The following is a 12397-nucleotide window of genomic DNA, read 5'->3' as shown; positions in this document are numbered from 1 at the left end:
AAACATCAGATTCTCACACAAGTCCTAAAAGAGGAGAACCAATTCAAACAAATGAGAGGAAGATGTTAGACTTACTTATGTGTTTATTGAAGAAAATTGTTCAATATTACATATTTGTGGCAAAAGTATGTGAACCTTAGCTTTCAGTATCTGGTTCAGGAATAACTACTTCAAAATGTTTAGGGCAAGTGTTGGTCAGTCCTGCACATCAGCTTTGAGGAATTATGTGTGGCGGAAAAGTAATACTGATCATCATCCTGAACACACTATCCGCACTGTGAAACATGGCAGTGGCAGCATCATAGTATGAGGATGTTTTTCTTCAGCAGAGATGGGGAAGTTGGTCAGAGTTGATAGAAAGATGGAGTGAGCTAAAAACAGGGCAAATCTAAAAGAAAATCTGTTGGATGCTGCAAAAGACTTAAGACTGGGAAGGACATTCACCATCCAACAAGACAATGACCCTAAACATACAGCCAGAGCTACAGTAGAATGGTTTAGATCAAAGAATATTCATTTATAAGATTGGCTCAGTCAAAGGACATGAAAATTGCTGTTATCATGCTCTCCATCCAACCTGGCTGAGCCTGAGCTATTTTGCAAAGAAGAATGGGCAAAAATCTCAATCTCTAGATGCGCAAAGCTGGTAGAGACATACCCCAAAATACTTGCAGCGAAAGGTGGCTTAAATACTAAGTATTGAAATACTAAATACTTTTGCACCTCACGCATTTTAGATTCTTATTTGATTTCAGAAGGGTTCACACACCACCCACTGTACATTACTATACACATTTCAGAGGTCAGATTGTGTGTATGGTGGGGGAGGGCTAAACAGTGCACAAAGCTGGAAATGTCAAATTCTTAGAAAGCAGGCCTTCTTTCAGTTCAGTGACATCAATATGTAATAAAACACACACACACACACACACACACACTAAGCCAAGCCAGTGAAGCTTGAGCTTTTACGACTGTTTTATCTTTCAAGTGCATCACATCACATAGATCACAGAAGAACCATGTTTAGTTTATTGATTTGGGATTAAATGTTTGTCTTGTATTTGATGCATTTTTTATTTCTTTTATCAGACTTTGACCTTTTAGGCCAGTTAGCTCCATTGCACATAAAAAGGCCAGTAATAACTAGATTGATTTCATCCTTTTCTAAATTTCTCTCTTCATTAGACAGTGACAGGCCATGTGATCCAGACCATTATAACTCGTACGTTCACGGTCAGCTAACTGCCTTTATTAAAACACTGTGATATCCTTGTTCTGTGTGTAAGAGAAAGAGAGAAAAGGAGAGAGAGAGATAGCAGAGGGTATTTTTATTCGCTGCCCTGGCAACTGGCTCTGACATTTTGGGAGATTTCAAAATCCTGAGCAATGGAAAGAACAGCCTACCACTGGGCTTTTGTCATGACTGATTGCACACTTCAGCCACCCGGGGTCTTGCTTCATGCACACTGACTGACTTTCTGCGAGAACTGACAAGTTAAGTGTTGCCTTTTAAGGAGCGAGGTTAGGGGGGCATTTAGCCTCACTGTTAGATCATTATTCTTTTCTTACAGGTTAATAGTTCTGCTGCAAACTGTTGCAGATCTTTATTTTAAATACATTATTCCTGATGAGCATTACATTCACCATTCTTATTATTTCTTTGCTTATAATAAAACATACTGAAATCACCCATGCCACCCACCCATACCTGCTGGATTACAACAAACCCTGTAAAGCACTGACATCTAGGGACATTTTCAGGTATTACCTATAAAAGTGGGAAATGTTTGATGAAACTTGCTGAAAACAAGGACAAGATTTACATGAGAATTTTTTCTGATATCTAATATTTAGATTTTAGCCTTTGCTTTCAGTGTCTGGTGTGACCTGGTGTGATCAGTCTTGCACAGGACGGTTTGGAGGAATTTAAATTTGTTCCTCAGTGCTAAAAAGTAAAGTACTGAGGATTTAGGTCAAATTTATGCATGTAAAAAATGTAAAGGGTTAACAAATGTTCAAACAGCACCGTGTGACTATGAACCATCAAGAGGCAAATCTATTTAAGACAAAAAAAAGAAATTAATAATGAGTCTTGTAATGTGAACTAAACCCCAGTCACAGTGGAATAAAACACTTTTGAACTACTGCTAAATAATCATACAATGTACAGCTCAAAACAAGAGTTTTGAGCTGATGAGTTTCTTTGAGCTTACTAAATTAAAAACCTCTGGAATATAATCAAGAGGAAGATGGATGATCACAGGCCATCAAACCAAGCTGAACTGCTTGAATGTTTGCACCAGGAGCGGCATAAAGTTATCCAAAAGCAGTGCGTAAGACTGGTGGAGGAGAACATGCTAAGGTGCATGAAAACTCTGATTAAAAAACAGGGTTATTCCACCAAATATTGATTTCTGTACTCTTAAAAATGTATGAATATGAACTTCTTTTCTTTTTATTATTTAAGGTCTGAAAGCTCTGCATATTTTTTGTTATTTCAGCCATTTCTAATTTTTGCAAATAATTGCTCTAACTGATGATGAATTTGGGAGAAATTATGTCCGTAGTTTATAGAATAAAACAACAATGTTCATGGTCTCTTAATACTTGAAATAAAAATTCATATTTAGACTATTTAGACAGTAATATAAATAATATTACATATTATTGATTGCTTCATTGATATTACATTTAATGTAGCTTGCAGTCTGTTTTAGATCTGACTGTAACAGCACTGCCAGAACTGACCCTCCACTTAACCACAGATGTAGTTTAACAACTAGACCTAGTTTAAAATGTCAAGCAACCGCATCTAGATGACTGTTGGATCATCATTACAGGTGGTATGTGGGTCGCTAGAAAATGACAGATGGCTTAGACCACATTACCTGTTGTTATTGTGGTGAGTGGGATAGTTAGAGACTGTGCATAAATACTAGTAAAAAAGTTTACCTTTATTTAAAATACAAAGTGAAACAAGTAAAGAGTAGTGGCAGATAATGCTGAAGATTAGGCCATGAATGAACAGAACACATGACTATGTATACAGAGATGTGGGAGGTAGAGGGGTGCTTAAGGGGCCTATGGACACATGAAGTGAATAATGAGGCAACAGCCTACAGACTTGTAACTGCTGGAAACACTGGCCATGTCCCATTATTCACACTGCTTGTTTTAGTGTGTCTAATACAGTATGTGTGCAAGACTGTTGATTTTCCCATTTTTTTCCATTTATTTACCAAGTGTGTTTAGAGATGCTCCCTCCCTCCCCTTCTAGGAAATGCTTAAGGCATAAGCTTACTGCTTCGGGCAAGAATTGGGACAGGGCCTCCGGGGAGCAGATATGTCTGAAAGTGATGACATAAAAAAACAATAACACACTAAAATACATGAGGAAGAAAGTACATTCCCAGCATAAAAAAGAATGGTTGCTCTAAGCTATAAATGACAATGCTCTAGAATTTTTTCTAGAGTGACTACCACATCATCATTTAATAATTAAGTTTTAATTAAGTTATTGTATCACTTTTATTTCAGTGGCCTCACATTTCCAACTCTTTATTTAGAAAATACATGCACTGTACAATATTGAGGATATTAATAATTAGACTTTAGTCTTTCTTTATTATCATTTCTGAATTGATGATCAGATCAGACCACAATTAAGAGGCTTTCAAGCAGAACCAAATTACATCTAATTTACTCACAAACTTTTTTTTTCTCTCACAGCTGTGCACGTTAATGGTTTTGGCAGCTTATATTTATATCACTGTAATTAATTTAGTGTAGAATGAGATGACAGGGTTGATTTTGTTTATCAGTCTTCTGTTTGTGGCTTATCTGCAGAGATTAACTGCTCTGAGACCCTTAACATCACTGATATTAAAAACCACTTATGAGTGAATTATTCATCAGGGCTGTTTCAGGAGGGAAACACACAGAGCAATTAATCAGTCCAGCATGATTAATGCTGGGGGCCCCTGACGGTAGTATTTAAAAGTCACTGAATTGTTTTTCCGCTCCACTTTATTTAAGGGCTATTCACATAATTATGTTTAAAATAATATTTTACAATGGCATATCACTTTCACACAAAGAGAAAAATCTGTATTGACAGTAGAACAATCTAACAGGTAAAATTACTGCAGTTTCTCAGGGATTCTATTTCTGCCACTGCACTGCATCCTAATCCAATAAGAACATTGCTTAATGATATCATGGATGGCCTTGACACTTCTAGGGTAAGAGAGCTTATCCCCGTGAAGCACACAGTCAGCATATTAGAAAAGGCCTCAGACTGCACTCACCTCAGGGTGCATTTATTTCCTCACAAACAGGAAACTTTCAGAAGAAAAGCTTAAACATTATGGGAGAAGAAACTATCTGTCTTGGTTGGAAAGTACTTTAATTGTTGGATAATTAAGCCCTTCCCACAATAATAATATATGGGTAATTTCTCACTTTTGGGATTCTTTCTTTTTTGTATAACACTAATCAGAAAAAGTTATGAAAGTATGTGAAATGCATTTTTTTACATTTACTTTACTTTAATTATGCATTGCATAAATACATACATACAAATAAATACATTTTTGTATTACAAAAAATGTCTTTAAATTTACACTGCAGACAATATTAACACACAATATTTAATGTGTGGTCTGGTCAGTTTTTATGTCATTTGTTAACATACCTTTGTGCATTTCAGGCCTGCAAAACATACCAAAAAATAAAGAGAGTAAAGCATTTACCACTTTGTACTCCTGCCGTTTCGTATCACAACATTTAAAAGACATTTGGCGTGTAATTGATCTTTTCCATACTCATGCCCCAACTTTTTCCTTATTTGTACTTCATTTGTTGGATAATTGAGCCCTTCTAACATTTGGAGAAATTCTTTTTAGGTTAATAGTGCTTTATTCAGACCTATATTCCTTCTTTCTTAAATGCACCTAAAATAGAACAACTATCTGGCATCGCTGCACTTGGTATTAAGCTAGAATTTGGTCAAGTTGAAAGGCAGTGACATATTTCCAAAACGTTGGACGTCAGTCAATAGTGTGCGGCCTACCTCTGTCCTGCTGTCTTCCTGTTTGAAATAAATTGCATTGATGAGCTTATGCAATGCCCTGTACAGCAGTGAGAAACACTGTATTGATAACAATGTCTGGCTGATGAAATAAACTGCAAAAAATGTTGCGTTTTTATTGGCTATAAAATTATTTCTGTTAATTGACACCCAAAAAAAATCTATTTTTTATATATATATAGAGGAATCAACTGACAAGAATGAAACTTGGTGGGTTGCGCTGTTCCAGAAGGACAATGCTTGTCCACCTGCTGCTGCAATTAAGAGCTTGCCTTAAAAACTTTGTGCTATGACAAGTCCGGGATGCATTACCAGGTCTAGCTCTGATTCATCAACATTTCATCCCTAATGCAAAATCACCAGGAACTGTCCTACTTCTGTATACATAGACCAACAAATATTAAACATATATGTCTAGATTGAATATCATTTATTGTTCCTGGTAACCAACACTTACTTCTGGATGCAACTGTTCATTTGATGTATCTTTTTAAAGATAGGGAAAGAAGGGAAAGGTTCTATGTACACAAAGACAAGGCAAATGCCTATATTGACCTCTAAATGGTTCTTTACCTCCTGAAAGCCTTCTTTAATTTGGTATAACTATTTATTTGGTTCTGCACAGCACTAAATGACCTCCAATATTGAAAAACTGCCACCTGTGAAAAACATGATTGATTGCTTGCTCCATTACACTAACAAACCCATTGTGACTGTCCCTCTGCACAGTGTCAGTATTTACAGAACTGCTTATGAAAGAAGAAGTACTGCTTCTTACTTTATTTCAGTAATTCAGCAAAAAAATGTCACACTTATATAATATATATAGATGTATTACACACAGAGTGATCTATTTTAAGCATTTATGTTATGTTATTGATGATTATTATGGCTTACAGCAAGTGAAAACCCAAAAATCAGTGTCTCAGTAAATTAGAATATTGTATAAGACAAATTTGTACTTTTGGCAGTGTGTGCTGTGTGCCAAGTCCTGCTGGAAAATGAAATCTGCATCTCCATAAGAATTGTCAGCAGAGGGAAAACACTGCACTGACTTTGGAGTTGATTTAACACAGTGGATCAACACCAGCAGATGACATGGTTCTTCAAACCATCCCTATAAATTCAGTAAATTTAGCATTTCATTTGGGAATCAAGAGATCAGAGTCTGGAGGAAGAGAGGAGAGACACACAGTCCAAACTGCTGGAGGTCTAGTGTGAAGTTTACACAATCAGTGATGGTTTGGAGAGACGTGTCATCTGCTGGTGTTGATCCACTGTGTTTTATCAAGTGCAAAGTCAGTACAGTGTTTTCCAGAAAATCTTACAGCACTTCATGCTTCCCTCTGCTGACATCTTTTATGGAGATGCGGATTTCATTTTCCAGCAGGACTTGGCACACTGCCCACACTGCCAAAAGTACTAATTAGTCTTTTATAATATTCTAATTTTCTGAGACACTTATTTTTGGCTGCCATAATCATCAACAATTTCAGAAATAAACACTTGAAACAGATCACTTTGCTTTTAATACATCTATATAATATATGAGTTTCACATTTTAAACGGAATTACATAAATATATTTTTAAATAAACTTTTTATTAATATTAACATTTTTTGAGATGCACCTGTAGTTCGTTCTTTTTGTATTGAGGGCAGTGCTTCTTCCAGTGTCCAAAATCAATGCAGTGTTTTCAATCTTACAGCACTTCCCACTGCTGACAACTTTTATGGAGATGCGGATTTCATTTTCCAGCAAGACTTGAAACACTGCCCACACTGCCAAAATTATTTAAATAAATTAACTTTTCAATGACATTATATATTTTTAAATGCACCTGTATAATTAGTAATCACTGGAGATTAGAACAGGAGTCTTGTGGATGTTTTATTGGACTGGCTGTTAAAGGCTGCGGTTTTCATATATATTAAGTGCTCTGCCCTTTTCTCATATTGTATATCCAAGATAAACACTCCTCAACCCTGAGAATTCTCTGACCACGAACTGACACTTGGATCAATTCATCATGTTCAAAGAATAGCCCTCAAAGCTCTGATTTAGTATTCATGAAACCACAATCATTAGATCTGACCCTCCCCAGAGGGCCCTGGACCTGCTGCTCCTGGAATACAGTGTTCTGCATTCTAAATGAGGAACTACAGTAAAGCAAAGCCTCTCTTTATCTGCTTGTGGGCTAATTGAGTGAGACATGTTGATATGAATAATCCTCACAGTCATGTGACTCAAAACAGACCCAGTTCTGGATCTCGGGCCAGTAGGGCATCGGCACGACGAGGTTAAGGGAACGTTTTCGGCGTTTTTAAGACAAACCGGCATTTTTAAGTTTGGGTTTGTTCGTATTTTTGCGCTTAGAAAACTGCTGTTACAGTTGTAGTTACACTTGTTATCATTTTATCACCAGTCCAAGGCTTTGAGGGATGTTTTGTCTGCAGAAGTGAAGAACAACAAAAAGCTTTTCGATATGCTTGTGAATATTTTCGGGTAAAAGTCGTCATCTGAGTATTTTAAACCCTCTTTCGGGATGGGTCAGCGTCTCAGCGACGATTCAGACGATAAGGAGATCGATGTAGCCGAGCTGCAGGAGTGGTATAAGAAATTTGTGGTGGAATGCCCAAGCGGGACCCTCTTCAAACACGAGTTCAAGAGCTTCTTTGGTGTGACCGACAACCAAGAGGCAGCGGATTACATCGAGAACATGTTCCGAGCTTTTGATAAAAATGGGGTGAGTGATGCACTTTATTCTTGTGCCAACAACTGACTGATTGCATGTTAATGACAAAAGCTCAGTAGTGAATTTGATATGAATTAAAGATTTGATGCCGTGCTGAGACTTAATTAATTGGCTCTTGTGTTCCAGTAAGATACACAAAGACAAAGTTTGGCTTCCTGCATAATTATTATTAATATTAGTTGTGTTCCTTGTCAAACTGTGCTACCCTAGTGTGTATTTAACCCCTAGAACCCCTAGATTTAGTTATTATTCAGTTTTTAATCCTAATGGAGAAACAATAGTGATTTTTTGCAACTATTTAGTTTAGCATATCTGATTCATATTCATATCTTATGGCATAGCTTAATCTTGATTTTGTGGAGTCCCACAGGGTTCAATTTTGGTGTCTATAAAACTTCCACATTATCATATGTTTGGGCTTGCATACAGGATTTAAGGGGCTTAAATATAAATAAGATAAAAATACACCATATTGGAAAATGTTTTTTTCCCCCTTTATGTCCAACAATTGTGACAATGTTAAAACTTAAATATAGATAATGTTACCATTTACATTTTATATTCTACACTCTTAAAAGTATGGTTCTTTGAAGGGTTAATAAGGAAAGTGGTTCTATACAGAACATTTGCAGCCGGAAAGGATTTTATCACCTAAATATTTAAAACAAAAAATAATGATGATCATATTTATAAAACAAAGACATCATGTGGATTTCAGGCAAAAAGTTTGTATTTATGTGTTTTAACATTGAAACTACAGCTGACATTATTTCCACCACATTTCTATGTTAAAGGGTGTCATGTTCTCCATTTTTTTTCCTAGGACAACACTATTGATTTCCTGGAATACGTCGCAGCCCTGAATCTGGTACTGCGAGGCAAACTGGAGCATAAACTCAAATGGACTTTTAAAATGTACGATAAGGACGGCAGCGGCTGTATCGACAAAACAGAGCTCAAGGAGATTGTGGAGGTAATCATCTTCACCCTGCTTCCTTATCATTCAGCTAATCACACTGACTCACACATCTCACCCCAAACCTGCAGCTGTTTGTGTTTGTGTCTTTGTGTTTTGCATTACAAAACCAGAGAAACAGGAGCAAATATTGGAGATCTGAATCTGGTTTGGATTAAAGTCGTGACCCAGCTTATGTCACAGACACTCTGACATTGACATTTTAAAGAGTCACGGGAGATGATTATCCATTTGACCTCTATGATTTCACAGCCTGTTACCTGCAGCAGTTAAGCCACTGAGTCACTCACTCGTGAGCAGCGTCACGTGCACACACACACTCACATGCAATTAAACACACAATCAAGAAAAGGCAATATATTCACCACTTTTTTTAAATTGCAAAAGTAATTTTTTTTTTTCATTTGTTCTTAGTATTCTGATTAGGTAATATCAGGTATAAAAATGAGTGTCTGGTAGTTAGACCCTGTTCACACCTGGTTACTAGTATCTGGATTGTAGTCTGTAAAAATGAATGTGTTGAAAAACATGCATTTACACTTGCTATTCAAATGCATCTGATTGCCATGTGAAACGGAATATGTAAATTCCCTGGTTGCACAGTGGTTATGACTGATGTTTTAGTTGTTCTGGGAGGAGTTTTAGTTGTTAATTTTGTCTTGGAGAGACAGATGTTTTTACACTGCTATAATATGTGTCTTGAATGTAATAATACTTTTTTATGCATTTTTATGTGTCTTATGCAGATATAATTTTGAAACCCAAGGTCCAGTGTAAATTTAAGTCAGTTATTTCATAAAATTCTTCTCACTTTGTGTTATTTGGCCTGTTTTTAAGTCAATCTACCGAATGAAGAAGGCGTGTCATGGAGAGCTGGACGAGGAGTGTAACCTACTGACCCCAGACCAGGTGGTGGACCGGATATTTGAGCTGGTGGATGAGAACGGAGATGGTAAGCTCATGATTGTTTTGATATTTCTGCCACATCTCTACCATACAGTCAGTTGCTACATAACCCTGTACGCCTCTCTCTTGTACACATTTGATGTTTTTCACTTTTTGATATTAATTAAATGTGGCAGTTGTCAAATGGATCAGTGAATGAATGAATGAATGAATGAATGAAGGAAACGTCCAAGAGAAATGCTTCAGGATGACTTGGAATTAGAGCTTAGACTTGAGGTTTTTAAAAACATTTTTGGGCTGTTTTAATGAGCGAAATCTGTTCAGAATGAATTAACATTGCAACACTGAAGAAGCATAGACCTATTATTTAAGACAAATGTTTATTAAGAACCAAACTCTGCATCTACTCCAATATAATCAACTATGTTTAAGAATATAAAACATTCTGAACAAGCAATTTTTTTATTTTAAGCATATAGCCTTAGTGCTAAACACATAAAACAACAATAAGACTTTGCGCGGACAAGCAGAGGAGCTGTGTGCAGTGCTCACTGCAAAGTTCCAGAGCTACGTGATTATAATCGTATAACTTGTGCAAAAAATATTAGACACAGTTTGTTTTGTTACTTTACTATATTGTGATTATCACGCCATAAGTTTATATAAGAAGGGGTTTATATAAGTAGAGTTTAGATTCTCTGGCCGAATCTGATCCGACCTGAGGCCCGACCCAACCCGGCCTGAGGAAAGTGGTGGTAAATCTCGGCCCGGGTCGGGTCGGGCCTCAGGTCGGATCAGATTCGGCCAGAGAATCTAAACTCTACTTGGAATCAAATCTATATACCGAACAATTTGACTTACAATGAAATTTGTTGGAAGATTTTTTTCCTTCTAAAAATTGCTTCACCAGGTCCAGGCATTATCTAACCCAATTTGTCTGGAACAGGAAGTAGTCCCATGACTTTTGCCATGTCCCACTGAAGCTAAAGAACACTGCACCGACCTGCTGGATATTCTTGTAGGGCCTTCTGCATTAAATGTTGATGTGATTTCTTGTCTATGAGTCAGTTGTCTGATTGTATGGACAGTTCTAGCCAGACATGTCAGCCAGTCATTATCATTGAACACCCACTGTGCTGTCCACTGTTGGCGGTAATGCCATCTATGACGCATTTCATGTACACACGTGAAACTGAGTCAAAGGAGCGCAACTTTAGAAATTAGTGGTGTGCTGTGGTCAGTGTCCAACCTTACTCAGAAGATATTACCTCAAAGGGTATACAAGAGTGTGGGTTCCTGAGACGTACACTGAGGTAACATTTAGTGATCAATATACTTTTACATACCGATGATTAATTGGACTGCCAGACAGGTGCAAAAGCAGCTGCCTTTGGCCTTCTAATACAACTAGTCCTACTAATTCACATTCCAAACAGCTGTGAAACTTCAAAGTCTCAAACAGTTCCAGCCCTGCTTAAAGAAGCGAGTGATGCTGAGCTTGTTTCCTGTGTTCACAGGGGAACTCTCTCTGGATGAGTTCATTGATGGCGCGCGGCGTGACAAGTGGGTCATGAAGATGCTGCAGATGGATGTGAACCCAGGAGACTGGATCAACGAGCAGCGGCGGAGGAGCGCCAATTTCTAAAACGCCTCCAACACCCCAATTCCCAAATCTTCACCCAGTCCATCAGCATCTTACGATTGACCAAAAACACCATTAGCTGTGGGGAAGTGCACTGAGTGATGGTAGCAGGAGAACACAGAGGGAACCTGAAGCCTTTTTTCTTGAGTGAAAAATGACTTTTTTAAAGGGTAGAGCCAGATAGAGGAATAGGAGGAATGAAAAGGAAATTAACTTTTAGGATCCTTATCCCCTTTCCTCATCTGTACAACTTCAAACGCGACAGCCCCTTCACTCTCTTTAAAATTTTATGTGATTTCTGTTTAATTCCATTTGTTCTGATATGAGACTGAAAACTACTGCTACTCTGCTATAACACATTTAGATTTCATTTAGATAAATTCTGTATGATATCACTGATTTTAGTCAGATTCAATAAGTTAATAAGTTAAACATTAACTTTAAATGAAACTGTCTCTAAATTGTTTTTTTTCTGTATATATTTACATTTATTTATGAAAAAATACTAAATGTTTGATTTGTTTGACTGCAGTATGAGATAATGATGTGTATTGATGTGTGTCAGCGGATTGAATAACAACTGATAAATAAAGTTATGAACCATATGGCTTAAAAGTGCATTTCAATCACTTAATTTATCCCATTAAAAGTCAGTTTTTGTTGCATGGGGCTGCTAATTTTTAACAAACATCAGGAAGTCCAAATACGATTTTGAATAAACACATGAAAATTAAATTTCAGAAGTGGCACGAGTGTGGTCGAGTGTTACCTGTGGGATGGAGAGCCAGTCACAGTGATTCAGCAGGGTAATTAGACTGCTGTCTGTGGGGTCAGCTGACAGCTTATTTATGTGTTTTTCTTTCTCATTAGTCTGTCAGAGACAGAAAGGGAGAGGGACTTGCCTCACCATGCAGAGCCAGACTAGAGACAAAGGATGGAAAGGTTAGATAAAGAGGTTTGTTGGCTCCTTTTTTTACAGTGTCAAGACTAAAACTTTTTTTATTTTCTCTAAAGCTTTTTGTTATACTT

The 12397-nt window shown here is 37.1% G+C and overlaps 1 protein-coding gene across 1 annotated transcript; it reads left to right on the top strand.

Moving 5' to 3' along the window:
* The first annotated feature begins 7341 nt into the window (after positions 1-7341).
* On the top strand, positions 7342-12002 carry guca1b (guanylate cyclase activator 1B). The gene is made up of 4 exons (XM_007249918.3): positions 7342-7835; positions 8668-8817; positions 9658-9772; positions 11244-12002. The coding sequence occupies exons 1-4, from the start codon at positions 7635-7637 to the stop codon at positions 11369-11371; spliced, it is 594 nt and encodes a 197-aa protein (XP_007249980.1). The 5' UTR covers positions 7342-7634; the 3' UTR covers positions 11372-12002.
* The last annotated feature ends 395 nt before the right edge of the window (positions 12003-12397 follow it).

The sequence above is a fragment of the Astyanax mexicanus genome, chromosome 13 (assembly GCF_023375975.1).
Source record: "Astyanax mexicanus isolate ESR-SI-001 chromosome 13, AstMex3_surface, whole genome shotgun sequence".
Lineage (NCBI taxonomy): Eukaryota > Metazoa > Chordata > Actinopteri > Characiformes > Acestrorhamphidae > Astyanax > Astyanax mexicanus.
Note: the sequence above shows the minus strand (reverse complement) of the source record. Positions and strands in the feature narration are given on the sequence as shown.